We start from the raw sequence: 20359 nt of genomic DNA on the forward strand, positions 1-20359 counted from the left end.
ATGAAGCATCTCTCTAGGACTCTGGTGCACTTCAGTGTTCTGCTCTGTGGCCTCACTGCTGGCAGTAAGTAATGGACAATCTTTATTTGAAATCCTCTAAAGTTAACTACTGTACAGTACTTGGAAGTATTTCCCTTGTGACCTTCTCTAGCTTTGTGTTCCTTTACACTAGAAATGTAAGGAAGGGATGGAGAATGCATGCAACATCTTCCTGAGGGAGAATGATAAAGGCAAACATCAGTATTGGAATTCAAGAAAGCCTTGAGATAGGTCATGAGAAAGCCGGGATCAAATGGTCTATGCCTCTACGCTATTATAGCAGGAATGGAGACTTAGGGCTAGATTCACTAAGCAAACCGATCGTGTACCGCTCGGTTTGCGCTCAATTTCCGACCCCAGCTCGATTCACTAACCACCCCCCAGACCTCATCTGCACCGTATGCAATCAGTGCATGCAAATGAGTAAAAATGCATGAAAATTTCTTAACGCGTCAATTCATGAAACCATTTCCTCCAAACCGACTGGCCTTTCCGTTCCAAAAAGTTACGATTGCTGAGGACCAGTCGTTTACATTCTCGCCGGCTATTTCTGCCTAGCAACTGACGCGTGCATCAAAAATATATATCTACCCCTCCAAAAATCATAAATATATCAAAACTTATAAATATATGTAAACCTTCATGTACATAAACATTAGAAATCTTTTTTTTTTCTTTTTTAGAATGCGCATAGCGAGCGCGGGAGTGAATCTCGTATTTGTAATGCGCATTGTGAGAAAATCACGGATTAACCCTGTGCTCTCCTTGCACATTGTACATTTCAAATATCAATTCCAAATAACCAAAAAAACACAAAAATCAAAAAGAACGGTTGGTATGAATACTTCCTTATTTATTGCCTTTTTTACAACAACAATGCTTTGCAGTAGGCGCATTCAGGGTCTGCTAATGATGTCCGCGATTAAACCATGCCCCATTTCTACGCAGTGAATTCCTAAATAGCTAGCGCATGCGTTATGAGCTTCAAAACCAACCAGGATACAGTGTGCATGCTCGTTGATCGATGTTTCAGGGCTAATAGCAGCGTATTTACGATTGGATCTTTTGCATGGACAAGCTGTACTGAATCGATCGGCTACAATGACTCAGAAACGGATAGGATATGAATAGGATAGATTTTGGGACTTTAGTGAATCCTGCCCTGAGATGGGACTTTAGGATCACACTCTGTGTATCTCGCCTTGCAAAGCAAACTGTCTCCATTATTTTTTATGGTTGAACAGTAATTTTGAAAGTGTTTTTGCTCCAGAATGTGATCATATCAGGTGCCGCTGAAAAGTTCCCAGCCCAACCAGCAAAGCAGGGGCAGTCTCCATCGAGGGCTATACACTATTTTTCCGACAGAACAGAAAAAAAAAAAAGAAGTGGAAAATCGCTGGACTAAGGGCTCCTTTTATCAAGCTGTGCTAGCGGGGTTAACGTGCGTGACTTTTCATTATGCGTTAACTCCTGCGCTGGCCAAAAACTACCGCCTGCTCAAGAGGAGGCGGTAGCGGCTAGCACGTCCCGTGGTTTAGTTTGCGCTATTATGTGCATTAAACCACTAGTGCGGCTTGATAAAAGGAGCCCTAAATGTATAGCCCTCGACGGAGATTGCCCCAGCTTTGTTGGTTGGACTGAGAACATTTCAGCAGCCCCCCTCGTATGTGTTATTGTTTCTTAAGCTGTTTTTTATTTCTTTTTTGTGAGGGATTAATATTATTGCAGGGGAAGCTGGTTACTAGTAGCCAGTGGTGTAGCAAGGGTGTGAGATGCCCCTCCCCCTACTTCCCTGATCCTCCCCCCTGCTACGCATGCGCGCCCCTTCCCTTCCCCCGCCCCACACCTCTAGTTGTTCACCACTGTGAGTAACAACTTCAACGTGCTCCTCGTGACCCTGGTCACTTCCTATGCGCAGCACCCAAAAGTGACATCAGTGGGAAAGCTGAAGCGGTTGCGAGGAAAACGTTGAAGTTGTTGCTCGTGGCGGTAAACAACCAGAGGTACTGGAGAAGGGAAGGGGGTGTGCGCATGGCAAGGGGAGGGTGCGGAGAGGAGGAAGGGTGCCAGCACTCCCACCAACATGGTACCCGGGGCGGACCTAAACTAAACTAAACTAAACCATAAGTTTGTATACCGCATCATCTCCATAAAGATAGAGCTCGGCATGGTTTACAGGTAAATTCAATAAATGAAGGAAGGACATAATAAGAAATTAGAGGTTATAAAGAGGATAGCTAGCTTTACATTTTAAATAGATAGCATTACGTTTTGGAGAAAAGCCAGGTTTTCAGATGCTTTCAGAATAATTGGAATGAGCCTAGGTTCCGCAGCGGGGCAGGGAGGTTATTCCAAAGCTCAGTGAATTTGAAGAAAAGGGATTTCCCTAATTTACCTGCATACATGACGCCTTTTAATGAGAATGAGAAAGAGAGAGAAAAAGAAGAGAGAGAGAAAGAAGAGAGAGAGGAAAAGAGAGAGAGAAAAAAAAGGAGAGAGAGAGGAAGAGAGAGAGGAAAAGAGAGAGAAAAAAGAGAGAGAAAGAGAGAGAAAAGAGAGAGAGAGGAAGAGAGAGAGAAAAAAAGAGAGTTAGAGAACAAAAGAGAGGAAGAGAGAAAAAGAGAGAGAGAGGAAGAGAAACTAAACTAAACCTTAAGTTTGTATACTGCATCATCTCCATAAAGATAGAGCTCGGCACAGTTTACAAGTAAATTCAATAAATGAGGGAAGGACATAATAAGAAATTAGAGGTTATGAAGAGGATAGCTAGCTTTACATTTTGAGAAAAGCCAGGTTTTCAGATGCTTTCGGAATAATTGAAATGAGCCTAGGTTCCGCAGCGGGGCAGGGAGGTTATTCCAAAGCTCAGTGAATTTGAAGAAAAGGGATTTCCCTAATTTACCTGCATACATGACGCCTTTTAACGAGGGGAAAGATAGTTTGAGTTTGTGGGCTGATCTGGTCGTGTCAGGTCTCGAAGAATTCCAGGATAGTGGGATTAGGGGAGGAAGAATGCCATGTAGGATCTTGAATATTAGGCAAATCCCTTTAAAGTGAATCCTAGAAATCACTGGAAGCCAGTGAAGTTTTGACAGAAGCGGACCTCTCCCCCTTTACTGCACCACTGCTGGTAGCTGTTAGTGTAGTATGAAAGCCTAGCCTTTTTACTGTTGTTTTGGATACAGTACCAGGATGTGTATGTCCTGTCTTCCTTTTATCTATTTCTGGGTGCTGAGGATTAGGTGAGCAGGGCCTCCTAATCTCCTACTTTTTTTTTCTGTTTGTTTACTTGCCTTTATTTGGCAGGCTACTATAAAGATCTTTTGCCATCTACAACCCTCAACACTCAGAGGAAGATTCTCAAAACTTACCATGCCCTTAACAACAGTCGCTAAACCGGTTCCAGCCGGTTTCGCGTGTGTGTATTTTAGCGATCGATTATCAAAACAGTTCACCGTGGTCTTTTCCGAATTCCCTGGCAGACCCCGACTCTACCAGGCAAATGTATTACAACGAGATCATAAATATTAAAATGGTAGTAAAATGAACTCATCAATATTCAAAGGACGATTCTCTATCATCACTGTGTGATTTCCCAAGCGCGGTGCCGGCTTTTGATGGCCAAAAATCACTGACTGGTCTGGGGTGCTGGTATTGTGAAAAGCGCATCTCATGCGTGTGTTTCTGGCTGTGGCTCATGATAAAATTTAACAAAAAGAAAAAACAACTCCTTTAAGAATATCAACAGCTCTTGAGAGAAAGCTTTACATACGGTAAGTTTCAAATTTCAAAATTCAAGTTTAAAATTTCTTATACCGCCCAATCAGCCTTCTAGGCGGTGTACAAATTTGTAAAAATAGGAAGCAAACTTTAACTAAAATACAAGTTTGAGGTGACAATACGTCCCCAAACTGTAACTGTAAAAACTTTTAAAAACTATTAAAAACAAAGCCAAACAAGAACAAAAGGTAAAAGGCAAGAACTACATTAGGCAAAGTAAAAGAGAACAATTAGGGAAAAAACAATAGGGAGGGCTGCTGTTAAACTCAATAGTATTTTCGCTCAAATTGCCCTTAAAAGGACAGTTAGGTCTCAAAGGCATCAAGGAAGAGAAATGTCTTTAGCTTCATCTTAAAGTTATTAAGAATTGATTCTTCACGTAAGTAATTTTGAATACTGTTCCAGAGAGAAGGGGCGGTAACAGAGAAGATAGTAGACCTCATTGTATTTATATACTTCAGTGATGGAATAGAAAAAGGTTATTGGCTGTCAATCTTAGAGTCTTAGAAGGATTATAAGGGTAAGAAGATTATTTATAAATTCAGGTTGATTATTTTGTCTAGTCTTAAATGTTAACAGAAGAATTTTGTAAGTGATTTAGCTCAGAGAAACGGAGGGGCAATAAAGGGGGAAAAACCCCAACCACCTCACCACCCAATCATCGCTTAGTCCTCTACACTTTTTAGCTTTTTCTTTGCATCAAATTTTAAATAGTGCAAAATATTTAAAAATCAATATAACTTATAACGAATCACTTAACTATGTAGCGGTTCTTTGTAGAGGTGCTATCCCGTTTTTTTTGTTTGTTATATCATATCTTTCACTTCCTCATTGGTATACCTATTTGGTATTTTTTCTTTCCCGACATCATTTCTTGACTGAGTCATGATAAAATTGGACATAAAAAAAATTACAAGATTCACATGAATTATAGTAGGTTGTTTTGGGGTTTTTTTGGGGGGGAATCAAAAGCACGCTTTTTGAGTGTGTATATTAAAGGCGTGTCTTACCACGACGCTTGCACCTCCCCTCCCTTCCTCTTCATCTAATAGTGCTGGCATGCCTTTAGTGACCTTTCGCTAACCTCTGCGAACCTCATTTGCATGTGCGTTTTTGTGAGAATGACTCGTCTTTTTGAAATCATTACAGTAATGGCTGTGACAGTGGCCCATCGGATAATACCGCAAATATTAGAGAATCTAGCCTCAGCCCTCCTTACTGCTTCTTGTGATTTTGGGCAAGTCACTAAGCTGCGATAACAATAGGCTTTAATGCACCGTTATATGGGTTGCACCTATGTGCTAAGGCCACTTTTATTACAGTCGTAAAACCCCCAATTTTCTATTTTTTCCAGTTTAAAAAATTACTGCAGGAGCCTTTACTGACACATATTTTGTACGTTGTAGGAGTATGGTTACCTTATGGCTCCAGAAAAAGGAAGACGGAGTGAGGCATCTGGGTTTTACTTCTAATCTAATCTTTGGTTTATATACCGGGTCATCTCCCTGTGGAGCTCGACTCGGTTCACATATAATTAAGACTAGAGTACATAGCAGAAAACATAGGAGAAGGAAGAACTAATTAAAAACTTAAAGTACAAAAGAAAAGCATAAGAAAAATAACTATAATATTATCATTTTGTTGAGACTGTACTTAAACCATTTAAAAATTGCGAGAACAGCAAAGTTTACAGGAATTTACGAAATAATTGCAGCTGGCCTAAAAGCCTAATGGAGTCAGGAAGTTCATTCCAGATCTCTACAAACTTGAAAGCAAAAGATCGACTGAGCTTCCCAGCAGATTTAATTCCCTTAAAGCAGTGGTTCCCAAACCTGTCCTGGAGGACCCCCAGGCCAGTCGGGTTTTCAGGATAGCCCTAATGAATATGCATGGAGCAGATTTGCATGCCTGGCACCTCCATTATATGCAGATCGCTCTCATGCATATTCATTAGGGTTATCCTGAAAACCCGACTGGCCTGGGGGTCCTCCAGGACAGGTTTGGGAACCACTGCCTTAAAGGAAGGGAAGGCTACCTTATATCTTTGTGTGTCTCTATCTGTCCTCCTTACTTCCATTGCTTTCAGTAGAAGTAAAACCCGGATGTCTCAATCCGTCCTCCTTTTTCTGGAGCCATATGGTAACCCTAGGTAAGTGCATCTGCATTATCCATGTGCTCACCGGTTAAGTGTGTGGTAATGTAGAGGCGCTATCCCGTTAATGCGCAGCAAAGTAGTTGTCTACAGTAATGTAGATGCACTAACTGGTTAGCACAGGAATATTCACTCTCTGCCCCTGACACCCCCCCCCCTCAAAAAATACAAAATAATGTGTCCCATGGTAGTCCAGTTTTTGCTGTGTTAAGCATGCATTACTGCCTAACACAGCTTAGCAAGGATGCCTTAGACCAGGGGTGTCCAATCTTTTGGCTTCTCTGGGCCGCATTGGCTGGAAAAAATGTTTCTGGGGCCGTATAAAAGTGCAAACGCTGCAGCAAGACAGAGGAGGGAGCCAGCAAGACGGTAAACACCCGGGGGCAGCAGAGGAAAACACTGCATCTCCCTTGACCAGGGCCAAACAAAATACTTCATGGGGCCGCAGGTTGGACACCCCTGCCTTAGACTGTAAGTAAGCCCTCTGTAGGGTTTACCATATTTTTGATCTGAAAAAAAGAGGACACATGACCCCGCCTTCATTTCACCACTTGTTCCATCCTCGCCCAGCTCCCCAGAAGCTAGTTTGGCAGGGCCGGCTTACAAAGATCCTGTAGCTCATCCCCTCTTACGTTCTCGGTGCTACATTTCTATTTTCTTCGGACCGCCGGCAGCTCAGTGACGTCGGCCTGCCCCGGAAGCCGCCTCTCTGCAATGACTTCCTGTTACCGTGGAGGTAGGACCTGCAGAGAGGCAGATTCTGGGGCAGGCTGATGGCAGTAGGCTCATGTCGCTGAGCTGCCACTGGCCCAAATAAAATAGAATTGCAGCGTCAAGGAGGTAAGAAGGGGAGAGATTCTTTGTCAGCTGGCCCTGTCAAACCCAGACAGATTCCACAATATAAAAAACCCATTCAGATATCTGGACAGTCCTCTAAAAAGAGAGCATGTTCAGGTTTTCCTGGATGAATGGTAACCCTAACCCTCTGGGAACAGGGAATTACCTACTATGCCTGAATGTAGCTCACCTTGAGCTTCCTCTGACAGAGTGTGAGCTAAATTATAAAAAAATGATTAGCTAGGCCTGATTGTGTTTGACTCCTGAGATCTGAACAAATTCAGATTCTTAAAGGCCAGATGTGGTGCTGGGGGCTGAGTTGCCTAATTAGGGTTACCAGATTTCATCAGCAAAAAAATAGGACACGTGGCCCTGCCCTATTCCACCCCAGCTCTGCCCCCAGTCCCGCCCCACACAAACGGTCTTTTTTTCCTCGAGCACAGGGCCTTCCATGTCATATCCACGCATGCTCAGAGACCCTCCAGATGCAGTCCTGAGCTCAGAGCTTTCCAAAACCTGGACAAACTTCTGGGTTTTGTAAATCCCTCCGGGCACCCAGACATCTGATAATCCTATGTATAACTTGGTAATTGTTAGTAGAACTTATTGATAGGATAACCAGGTCACTGGTTCTTTTAAATGCAATAATCGGCATGATAATTAATCACTTTGTTATTTTTTTGTTTGTGTGTGTGTGTGTGTGTGTGTGTGTATGTGGGGGGTTTTCTGCTCCTTTAGGTGCTGCAATGATCAACAGACAGGGTGAGCGGAGGAATTTGTTTGCAGAAAGAGGATGCTGCAAGAGACAAAGTCATTTTATTTATATTGGACAAGGTGAGTACAGACTTGGCATTAAATGGGCATTTAATAACTACATGATTCCTAACCCATCTCTTAACCTATTTTCATTTTGAGTATTTTCACAGAAAAGTGGTAAAGCCATCTGAGCAGTGTTTCACAATGGCACAGAGCAAATAGAAATTCCCTCCCTGCACTGATTGACAGTTGTGCTTTGAACTCATAATTGAACTTCTTTCAGATTGCTCACTTGTAATTCATTTGAATGTTCTGAGAACAGCCATTTTTAGAAAAGAATCACATGCATCCTCCTTGCAGAGAAAAAACAATATTTTGTAGGGCACTGATACCTTATCATAAAATATATCCAAAGATGACAAGGTATAGGGTTACCATATTACATAGCCCTCCCCTGTTCTACCCTAGCCCCGCCTCCAGCTCCTCTCTGTTCCAGCCCCACCCCCACAAAGCCTCCTCTCTTCTTCTAGACGAGCTCTAGCCATGTCTGGAAGACCTGGAGCATGCACAGGTGTGTGTGACGTCATCCATGCATGCTCAGAGGCCCTCCAGATGTGGCTGGAGCTCATCGGGGCCTTCCAAAACCTGGACAAATGCCGGGTTTTGAAAAGTCCATCCGGGAGTCTGGACAGTCCTCTAAAAAGAGGACATGTCCTGGTTTTCCCGGGTGTCTGGTAACCCTAACAAGATATGCAAGCTTTTGAGTACACATATATGGTCCTTTCTTCACATGTCACCACTGTAGCTTAGAATGGTTTTCAGGGCTCTACAGGAAATTTCTAGGTAATCTTTTAGCATCTGTGATATACTGAGTGGATTTGAAGATGTTGAAAATGCTAGAGACACCCAACCAAAGTAGAATATAAGTCTAAAGTGTTGGAAGGCTGCTTTTAGATACATATGTAGCTCTGGTTCGCTCATACACAGTTTGCGGGCTCCAGCCAACTCGTCGGGGTTGGGGCGCCCACAACCAGGGCTCACAAAAGATTTCGTTCTAAGCAGGGCAGTAATTTCAGTTGATACTTCATGAGCTTGAGCGCAGGCCATGGCCGGAAGATCTGGTAGACTAGAGGATCACAATTCCAGGGTCTCAATCACAACTCTTGGCCCTCTAATTTATTTTCTCAGTAAAGGAAACATCTGAGTCCAAAGTGCAATTAATAACAAGAACTCTATTTATTGTTAAACTTGATTGAAGAGTCAATGCATAAACTATTTACAATTCGGTTCAATTGTGTAAGTTGAAACTGGTTCAAACAGCAGTCAATATTATGTTCCCCCACTCCCTTCTAACAACAATAAAGCCCCTAGGAAAAAAACAATACTTGAAAGTCACACTACAAAAAGGAAGGGCATGCCTTAGATACTGTATGTCATATGCAGTAAAGGTCACCAACAAGTTCCACACATGAAATTAAATAAACAAGCTAACTTTTTAAATATTTGAATGTTTAAATAGTGAAGGAACGCCCTCAGTGTGAGGTTATAAGCTCTAAAGAACGGCTCAGCTGAGCGACCCTCCGTGACTCTCCACAAACCTCATTTGCATGTGTGGTTTATAGAAAATGACTCATCTTTTTCAAATTGTTACATTTATGGCCACAACAGCAGCCCTCCGGATATTAGCATGAGTGTTAGAGAATCCACTTCTAAGAGTTAAATAAAGATTTCATCTTTAGGCCCTATTGAGTTCCAGGTAAAACAAACCAGACTGAAAAAAACGACTCCAAAACATATGGTTCAACCTATTGAAACATTATCGGCCTCTTTTACAAAGCTGCGCTAGTGGCTGCCGCACGGCAACAGCCCCAAAGCCCTTTAAATCACTATGGGCTTCGGGGCCATTAGCACAGCGCAGCCGCTAGCACTGCTTTGTAAAAGAGGCTGTATGTCATCTTAAAAAAGCCTTTTCTACCATATTGGACTTTGGAATTTCCATTCCCTCTTTGGGCCATGACTTCTAATTAGCTATTTCAAAACTATGCCAGCATATTTTGTGGCCTAATTTTTGCCTGCTCCATAATTCTGGTTTCCAAACTGCTTCTGCAGGGAGAGCATTTGTATAACTCCTGGTATATGATACTTTTCACTTAGTAGGGATATAAAGCAACGCAGTATCCCACAAATAAATTAGATCAAAGCAGAAACAAGTGGGTCAATCGGGATGTTTCCCTTTCTATGAGAGTTTGTTAACCACGTCGCTGGACTTTTCTCATTGGAGTTCTCTCCATATACCAGTTCTTCATTGTATCTGTAGGAAGTATCAGCTTATTATCAATGCCACCAGCTGTGTGGCCAAGATTCCTGAAGAAGGTATAGTCCGCTATGCTGAAACGCTTGCAACGTAGAGTCGTTCTCTGCAGAATTGTACCTCTTCTTTCCATCAATAAATACTTTTCACTTGACCAGAAAACACATCATGAAAAACCAGTATTGTATATGAGTTTCCCAGACCTCTTAGTTCCTGCTGTGGTCATGCAGTATCTTTGGGCAGTTCTTATATTGTGGTGGACATCAAGTCTATGACAGATACAGAGAACAGTGGTATAAGCAGGGTTAAGAGGATAAGTAAAAAGGGTGGGGGAGGGAAGAGGGCTTGGTTCATAGTTTCAGGATGGGAACTTGTAGGCTGACAATGATAAAGGGCCAAAGAGGGAAGATCTAAGACTACAATGCCCTTAGCTAGGGATGGACATTGGAGAAGCAGCAGAAAAAATGAGTTTCCCATAAACCAGTGGTTCCCAACCCTGTCTCAGTCGGGTTTTCAAGATATCCCTAATGAATATGCATGAGAGAGATTTGCATACCTGTCACTTCCATTCTATGCAAATCTTTCTCATACATATTCATTAGGGATATCTTGAAAACCCGACTGGCTGGGAGGCCTCCAGGACAGGGTTGAGAAACACTGCCATAGACTGAAAATCAGAGGGAAAGAAGGGGCCCTGGAGTGTTATAACAGCACCAGCATACACATTTAAAGCTAAAGGAAATAGGCTCCTTCTTCACCCTGGTATTTGGTATCTTCAAAATCTAGTACCTATATATATCCCTGGGGGTCCTGGGCTACTTTCTGGGATCCTACTAGATACTTAAGACATGGATTGGCTACTGTTAGAAGGATCTTTCCTATGTCAGGTCTTTTCCCTATCTGTCCCAGCAGGCTCACAATCTATCTAATGTACCTGGGGCAGTGGAGGATTACGTGACGTGCCCAGAGTCACAGGGTTTGAACCTACAGCCTCAAGGTGCTGAAGCTGTAACTTTATTTATTTATTTTAAAAATTTCTATACCGTTTAAAACTAAATGGTTTACATGAATTACATACATAAATTGTACCACACTCCTCTGAAAACTAGGAGGTATCCTAAGCTAGAACAAGGGAGAAGACTGAGGAGCTGTCATCTGCTATGGACACTGATGGGTATCACAATCTGCAAAGAAATTTCTTTATTTCTAAGTTGATTTTTGGGGCAGATTTCTGATCATGAGACTATACGGCAGCACTCACTCTAGGGGACATGACTTCTGCCTCTTTTGTTGTTTTGAGCCTGCTATGCTTTACAAAAAAGGAGCCGAGATGGTGTCAGCAGACAGGTTGATTTACTCTAGAGCAGGGTAGGCCAACGTCGGTCCTCGAGGGCTGCAATCCAGTCAGGTTTTCAGGATTTCCCCAATGAATTTGCATGAAATCTATTTGCATGCACTGTTTCCATTGTATGCAAGTGGATCTCATGCATATTCATTTGGGAAATCCTGAAAACCCAACCTGGCGAGGGCTGAGGTTGGACGTCCCTGCTCTAGAGGCTTCCCAGCTAGGCAAAGAGCCTCCTGTGGATTCTGTAAGACATTGATAAAATGCAATTACCAACTAATGGAGACGAGATTCCACAATAAAAGTGGCTGGAAAAATATTCAGTTCATTTTAGTGTTAGCCTAGCCCCATGCTCAACATTGACCCAAATACACCTCTGGCTTCCAGAAGTCCCAGAAGGAATAAGGATCTAATGCCTGTAAAGAGTTTTCTCCTTACAGGATTTAAAAAAGATAAATGGTTCTCACATTCTGCAGGAGTGCTGCATACCACTTTTAGTTTTCAGGGGTCTGTTAATTAGACAAAAAAGAGGCAATTCTAAAAACGGGTACCTAGAAGTAGGTACCACATACATAAGCATGTCATTGGCACCTATAGGAGCCAACTTTTCAAAATGATTGGAGATGCTAAACCCAATGGAAGTTATCCCGCCTGTAGACACAGTCAAGGCTCAAACACCCACAGAACTGGTTCCTACATTGACACCAATAATACATATATGCACTTGGTTGCGCCTAAGTGCTATTGTGTGCATCTGCAAGGTGGTGAACATGTGGGCGGAGCATGGGTAGCCATGGGTGTGTCACCAAACAACATGCACAACTTACAGAATACTATCAGTTGAGCATGTTAATTTGCTCACCTGAGTGTAGGATCACCAGATTTTACTATTGTAAAATCTGAGCCCATGGTCCCGCCCCCAAGCCCACCCAGTTCCATCTAGCCCCGCCCACCCAGTTCCATCTGTCCCAGCCTCACCCCACAGCCCCGCTCCCTCAACCTGTTCCCATGCTTGGAGCCACATCAGGAGGGCATCTGCGCAGGCGTGACATGATGATGTCACACACATGCGCATGACATCACCGCATTGCATCCACGCATGTGCAGGTGCCCTCCCGATGCCATCCAAGCTGGAAGCTTTTCAAAACCTGGACAAAGTGTCGGGTTTAGAAAAGTAGTCCAGACGCCTGGACATGTCCCCTAAAAAGAGGACATGTCCAGGTAAATCTGGCATCTAATTTAAGGCATCAAGTTACAGAATTGACCCCAAAGTATGTAGATATGTCCTGAAAGACCTAACTGGCAGTGGGGTTCCCAGGGCAGGTTTGGGAATCCTTGATCAATTGACATGTAGCCTTGTATTTCTTTTTAAAGAAACTAAAGATGCAATGGGAGTAAAACCAATATTAGCTCAGCCTGCCTGTTTTGACATGGAGTTATTATTCATTCTAGCTTTGACCTCCTTTCACCCTCGTTAATCCCTACAGAATTTTCACAGTCAACATATAGTCAACAAGCGTGCTCAGTATCTTCCTCATCTCTGTGTTTTACAGATATTTCAGGCAGCCCAGTCAGCATAGATGTCGGACTGTGCCGACCCCACTGTGGTTCTACCCAAAGGTATAATTCTGCATTTTCTGGATTTCCAAAACACCCCTCTATGCTGGACTTCTTAAAAACTAAAAAGGTAAGACAGGAGTATAAGATGAGTGAGTACCACAAGACACTGAACTCATTCATATGCGGCACTCAAAGATGCTGGTAAACATGTTTGCCTTGCTGGGCTTGTTTATGTTACGAAGAGCTCCTGCTTTTTCATAATTTAGGCAATATTTCAACTTTTCTATAAGTAATAGGGGCAATATTCAGAGCAATTTATTCAGCATTAGAGAATGACACGGTGATAAAATTCATCACCGTTCCCGTGCCCGCGGATAACCGTGGGAAATAATCCCATGTCATTTTCTACTGTCTATTTCAACCTCAGTCCTTCTACACCAGCATTCTTCAAAGCAAAGCTTGCGGGTCAGTGGTTGTGGCCATTCATACTCTGATTCTTCCCTCTCTCCTTAAAGAATGTTATCCCAGGACAAGCAGGCAGCATATTCTTGACTGATGGGTGACGGCACCGACGGAGCCCCGGTACGGACAATTTTAGAGTGATTGCACTCTAAGAACTTGGAAAGTTCTAGCAGGCCGCACCGCGCACGCGCGAGTGCCTTCCCGCCCAACAGAGGCGCACGGTCCCCAGTTTCTTATTTTCCGCGGAGCTAAGAAGACGCACTTTCAACGGCTGTTGAAATTTTTTCTCTAACGCCTTCCCGCTCGCGTAAACCTTTTCGGTATTTTATTCCCTTCTTTCTTATTTTCTTAAAAAAAAAAAAAGGAGAGAAGAATTTTCTTTTCTTTTTTTCTCATTTTTTCGGGTTCGCCCCGGCGGGGCCTGCTGCCACCATCGAGGCCTCGGCCTTCGATTTGGCAGAAGCCGTTTTTACGTTCATGCCCCCCCAACCCGGTTTTAAGAAGTGCTAGCGGTGTGCGAGGCCCATTTCTCTCACCGACCCGCACAACTGGTGCTTACAGTGCCTCGGTCCTGACCATCAGGCGTCCACCTGCACCCACTGTGCCACTCTGAAAAAGAGAACTCTTAAAAACCGCCAAATTCAACAGCGGTTATTGTTTGGTACCGAGATGTCGGATTCGGCGGCACCGACCCCGACTTCGGCCCCGATGCAGTCGGCACCTACTTCATCGATACCGCGCCGGCGTCGCATTCCTCAGGTAAGCCGGCTAAGAAGCCTTCCCCGCTGGAGCGCCCTCCGGTCTCAGTGGCAGCGAGCCCAATCCTGCCGACCTCGAGGCGCCCGCGGAAGCGCTCCGCTCCGATTGAGGTTAGCCCTTCGACCTCGGGTTCCTCTTCGGAGTGTAGAGCGGCACCAAAGGTACCGCAGAAGAAAAAAGCGGTACCGGTGCCTTCGCTGGACGAGCAAATTGCCGCTGTCCTGCAATTACAGCTTAAAGAGCAATTGCAGCAGCTCCTGCCTGCTCTTCTGACACCGAGCCTTCCAGTCCCGGTCCGGTCTGAGGTACCGGTACCGGCAGTGGAGCAGCCTCTTTTATCGGCATCCACTTTGTCGGTACCGGTACAAACAGCTTCCTCGGTATCCATGCCAGTTTTAGCGCTGGAACCGAGGTCTTTACACCAGGCGGTGCAAACTTCGGCACCGGCACGCCCGATAACATCTCCCGGTACCGTTTCACAGAGGTCTGGTAAGTCGACTCACAAAACTCGACACCTAGAACCCTCCACACCGGAGTCTCGGGACCGTAGTTTTCAGGTGAGGGACTCTGATCTGTGGGGTGATTCAGAGGAGCCGCTTCTCTCTGAGGGAGAGTGTTCATCAAGGGACGAGGACCCTTCTGTATTAGATCCGTCCTCTAAGCCTGATGCATCTTCTTTTACCTCTTTTCTCAAAGAAATGTGCGACTCTCTCTCTATTCCCTTGGAGGCTGAATCCAAAAAATCCAAGGCATTTCTCGATGCACTGGACTTTGACCAGCCTCCAAGGGAATTCTTAAAATTGCCTCTCCATGATATTTTGCGAGAGACTTTCTATAAAAATCTAGAGACACCTTTGACCATTCCAGGAGCTCCTCGCAAACTGGACTCCTTATATAAGGTCATACCTATTCCTGGCTTTGACAAACCGCAACTCCCCCATGAGTCTTTACTAGTGGAATCTACTTTAAAGAAATCCACGGGGGCTAGTGTGTACGCCTCTGTCCCTCCTGGCCAATTCATCTCAAACAGTACTTCAGGCCACCAACCAGACCATCCTATTTCTACGTTTGCTGGGGTTCGAGATCAATCTACCCAAATCTCATCTCATCCCCACTCAGAGACTTCAATTCATTGGAGCAGTCTTGGACACAGTCCTCATGAGAGCGTTCCTGCCGTCCAACCGTCTTCAAACGCTTCAATCTCTATGTCAGCAGGTGCTTCCACAACGTTCCATCTCTGCCAAGCAAATGATGATACTCTTGGGTCACATGGCCTCCACAGTTCATGTCACACCACTTGCACGTCTTCACCTGCGCACTCCACAATGGACCCTAGCTACCCAGTGGTCCCAAGCGATGGATCCTTGCTCACGTCACATATCTGTAACATCATCTCTTCGTCAGTCTCTTCAATGGTGGTTGATATCCTCAAATCTCTCCAGAGGTCTTCTGTTCCATTTACCTCCTCATCAACTTGTCATCACCACCGACGCCTCCCCCTATGCCTGGGGAGCTCATTTGAACGAGTTCCAAACTCAAGGACTTTGGACAGCTCAGGAAATGAAGCATCACATCAATTTCCTGGAACTCAGAGCAATGTTTTATGCCCTCAAGGCCTTCCAACATCTTCTCTTTCCTCAAGTCCTCCTGCTGTGCACAGACAATCAAGTTGCGATGTACTACATCAACAAGCAGGGTGGGACAGGCTCTCGCCTCTTGTGCCAAGAAGCCCAGAAGATTTGGGCTTGGGCCACAGATCACCATCTATTCCTGAAAGCTATCTACATTCAGGGAGAATAGAATTCCTTGGCGGACAAGCTCAGCAGAATTCTCCAGCCTCACGAGTGGACACTCGATCCTTTAACTCTGCAGTCCATCTTCGCTCAGTGGGGCACTCCTCAGATAGACCTCTTTGCAGCTCCTCACAATCACCAGCTGCCCCTATTCTGCTCCAGACTATACTCTCCTCACCATCTGGCAGCGGATGCATTTCTCCTCGATTGGTCCAATCTATTCCTGTACGCTTTCCCTCCTCTACCTCTCATGTTAAGAACCTTGTTCAAGCTCAAGAGGGAATGAGCCACCATGATTCTGATTGCTCCACGGTGGCACAGGCAACATTGGTTCTCCCTTCTACTTCAACTCAGTTCCAGGGAACCTTTTCTTCTTCCACTGTTTCCTTCGCTGCTTACGCAACATCAGGAAACCCTTCTGCATCCCAACCTTCAGTCTCTGCACCTGACAGCTTGGTTTCTCTTGGGCTGACTTCTCATGATACTCTTTTGTCTCAGCCCGTTCGTTCCATTCTGGATGCCTCCAGGAAACCGGCCACTCTGCAATGTTACCATCAGAAGTGGACACGGTTTTCTTCCTGGTGTCTTCTTCATCATCATGATCCCACTTCCCTTGCAGTGGAGACCTTATTGGATTATCTTCTTTCTTTGTCTGACTCTGGCCTCAAGTCTACTTCAATCAGAGTCCACCTCAGTGCTATTACTGCTTTTCATGAGCCAGTCCATGGAAAACTCCTCTCAGCTCATCCCTTGGTGTCCAGGTTCATGCGGGGTCTTTTCAATGTGAAACCACCTATTAAAGCCCCTCCTGTTATCTGGGATCTCAATGTAGTTCTTTCCACCTTAATGAAGCCTCCATTTGAACCTTTGGCTAGCGCTTCTTTCAAGTTTCTCACTTGGAAGGTACTTTTCCTTATTGCTCTTACCTCTGCCAGGAGGATCAGTGAGCTACATGCACTAGTTGCGGATCCACCTTTTACAGTCTTCCATCATGACAAGGTGGTTCTGCGTACACATCCAAAGTTTCTCCCTAAGGTTGTCTTTGAATTCCATCTCAACCAATCTATTGTTCTGCCTGTCTTCTTTCCGAAACCTCACTCTCATTCTGGAGAACAGGCTCTGCATACTTTGGACTGTAAGCGGGCTGTAGCTTACTATTTAGAGAGTACTAAGCCCCACAGATCATCTCCCCAACTCTTTCTGTCCTTTGATCCGACTAAATTAGGACGTCCTGTTACTAAACGTACATTGTCAAATTGGCTTGCAGCGTGCATTTCATTTTGTTATGCTCAGTCCGGACTGACACTGGAAGGTTCTGTCACGGCCCATAGAGTTAGAGCTATGGCAGCATCTGTGGCTTTCCTCCGTTCCACGCCTATTGAGGAAATCTGCAAGGCTGCTACATGGTCCTCAGTTCACACTTTTACATCTCACTATTGTCTGGATGCATTCTCCAGACGGGATGGACACTTCGGCCAATCTGTTTTGCAAAATTTGTTTTCCTAATGGCCAACCTTCCCTCCATCCCTCTTTTTGTTAGCTTGGAGGTCACCCATTAGTCAAGAATATGCTGCCTGCTTGTCCTGGGATAAAGCACAGTTACTTACCGTAACAGGTGTTATCCAGGGACAGCAGGCAGATATTCTTGCGTCCCACCCACCTCCCCGGGTTGGCTTCTTAGCTGGCTTATCCTAACTGGGGACCGCGCGCCTCTGTCGGGCGGGAAGGCACTCGCGCGTGCGCGGTACGGCCTGCTAGAACTTTCCAAGTTCTTAGAGTGCAATCACTCTAAAATTGTCCGTACCGGGGCTCCGTCGGTGCCGTCACCCATCAGTCAAGAATATCTGCCTGCTGTCCCTGGATAACACCTGTTACGGTAAGTAACTGTGCTACATGAAGATGGTTTCCCGCGGTTATCCGCAGGGACGGGAACGGTGATGAATTTTGTCACCGTGTCATTCTCTAGCATCCAACCAGTCAGATTGCTCTGTCCAAGATGGGAGCAGATATTTGGTGGCACTTAACCAGAAAATGCCACTCAATATCTGCTCTAACCACTGTGGTCATATCTCTGGATAGTGCCAAGGTGGTCCAGTTGCAGAGTTGGAAAAGATCCAGAATTATAAGGGTACTGCCAATATTCAGTACTGTGCCCGGCAAGTAGGACCCCACAGATAGCAGTCCTAACTTGCCCATACCCGGATAACTTCCAGTATTTGAAAAAGTCCTGGATATCAAGAGCCAGCAAGGAATATCTGGGCCTAATTCAGCCCACAGCTGTCAGTCCTGTCCATAATGCTGACTGCCATGGTTTCCTGTGGCAGATTAAGGGATTTTCCCTCACCCATGCAAATATACCCCATGCAAATAATCATAAAGAAAAAACTACAAATCCCAGGATGCACTGTGCTCAGCAGCTTTGGAACAGTTGCTGAGTCACAGGGGTGGGACCCAGACAGAGAGGGATACTTCTTCCCCAGGCTGGGTTAATTCTAGAGAGGTCCTCAAGGGAGAAAGAGGAATCTCAAGTTTTCCCTAAAAATAGGCAGAAGCAGGCCTTGGGAAAACAGACTAGTACCTGCGTGTGCTTGGCTGAGGTGAGCCAAATTCATTCTATTTTTGTGTGAGGCAAATGATAACAAATAAAAATTCTCTTTATATGCAATTGTATCTTAGCTGTATATGTGCTGACCTCTCTGGGCAAGCCAGTTTAGCCTGCCAAACCAGGCTAGTCTACCACAGTTGCATATTGGGGGGGGGGGGGGGACATATTACTTTCTTCATGTATATATTTTTTTCACTTTGTCAAATATGAACATAAGAACATAAGAATAACCTTTCTGGGTCAAACCAATGGTCCATCAAGCCCAGTAGCCTGTTCTCACAGTAGCCAATCCAGGTCACTAGTACCTGGCCAAAACCCAAAGAGTAGCAACATTCCATGTTACCGATCCAGGGCAAGCAGAGGCTTCCCCCATGTCTTAATAACAGACTATGGACTTTTCATCCAGGAATTTGTCCAAACCTTTCTTAAAACCAGCTACGCTATCCGCTTTTATCACAACCTCTGGCAACGCATTCCAGAGCTTAACTATTCTCTGAGTGAAAAAATATTTCCCCCTATTGGTTTTAAAAGTATTTCCCTGCAGTTTCATCGAATGCCCCCTAGTCTTTATAATTTTTGATGGAGTGAAAATTCTATCCACTTGTACCTGTTCTATTCCACTCAGGATTTTGTAGACTTCAATCATATCTCCCCCTCATCCATCTCTTTTCCAAGCTGAAGATCCCTAACCTTTTTAGTCTTTCATCATACGAGAACAGTTCCATCCCCTTTATCATCTTGGTCGCTCTTCTTTGAACCTTTTCTAGCGCCGCTATATCTTTCTTGTGATAAGGGGACCAGAGCCCACTCCCATTCTCTGACTATAGGATGTGCTGTAATGTAATGTAATGTAATTTATTTCTTATATACCGCTACATCCGTTAGGTTCTAAGCGGTTTACAGAAAATATACATTAAGATTAGAAATAAGAAAGGTACTTGAAAAATTCCCTTACTGTCCCGAAGGCTCACAATCTAACTAAAGTACCTGGAGGGTAATAGAGAAGTGAAAAGTAGAGTTAGAGGAAAAATAAAAATAAAATAAACATTTTAACAAGACAGCATTGATCTAAATACTTTGGAAGGTAGAAGAGAGGAGAGAAAGGAATAGAAGCAGAAGGGGGAGCCGTTGAACAGTAGAATACTGGAGAAATTTAAATGATAGAAATAGAATAAAACAAAGACAAAAGGCAAAACAATAGATAAGATTAAAGATAAATCATAAGCTGGAAAGAAAAATAAAACTTTGTCTTCAATCCACGGTTTCAGCGTCAGTGATGAAGTGGAGCAAGTAAGTTTAGGAGGAGCGATTGATGTTTCCATAAAGGGGAATGAGGGCCTGCTCCTATTCTATGAGCCCACAGAGTGTGGTATAAGAATCCTTTTCCCGTACTATGTCTTGCAAAACTTTTTCTGCCCTGGCACACTAAACTCAGGCCCGTGTCTGAAGGGCCTGCACGCACACGTCGATGTCAATGTGATGATGTCATGCGCTTGTGTGACATCATCATGTCGATGTCTGAGCATGTGCAGAGGCCCTCCAGATGAAGGCCCTGAGCTTGGGGACTTCCAAAACCCGAACTGGGTTTTGGAAATCCCTCTATCTGCTAACCCTGAAATTACTACGATGGTGGGGGGGAGGGGTGGAGAGGAGGAGAAGCGCCAGCGCTGGCTGACTCGCATACTAGACGTCTCTTGCAGCACACTAGTGTGCCGCAGAACAGTTTGCAATTCACTGCTATATTGGTTGTCAAAATCTGGGCACCCAAATTTAGGTGAGGATCCAAGAATTACATGCAAACTAATCAGTTAATGAGCCGATAACCATTAATAATTGGTGTTAACTGGCACTCATTTAGGTTACACATGGATCTGCCCTGCGCGCTACTCTATAAAAGACGCACTTAAATTTTACAGCGTTCAGGTCAGAAGGGGGAATTGCCTTGTCAGAGGCATCCCTA

General features: G+C 44.5%; 1 protein-coding gene across 1 annotated transcript in view; it reads left to right on the forward strand.

Moving 5' to 3' along the window:
* Positions 1 to 20359, forward strand: part of LOC117365482 — a 45845-nt gene continuing 25486 nt past the window's right edge. Inside the window, exons 1-3 of the mRNA XM_033955957.1 lie at positions 1 to 64; positions 7547 to 7642; positions 12774 to 12907. Coding sequence (XP_033811848.1) covers positions 1 to 64; positions 7547 to 7642; positions 12774 to 12907 — 294 coding nt within the window. The remainder of the gene's footprint in view (positions 65 to 7546; positions 7643 to 12773; positions 12908 to 20359) is intronic.

The sequence above is a fragment of the Geotrypetes seraphini genome, chromosome 8 (assembly GCF_902459505.1).
Source record: "Geotrypetes seraphini chromosome 8, aGeoSer1.1, whole genome shotgun sequence".
In the NCBI taxonomy this organism is placed as follows: domain Eukaryota; kingdom Metazoa; phylum Chordata; class Amphibia; order Gymnophiona; family Dermophiidae; genus Geotrypetes; species Geotrypetes seraphini.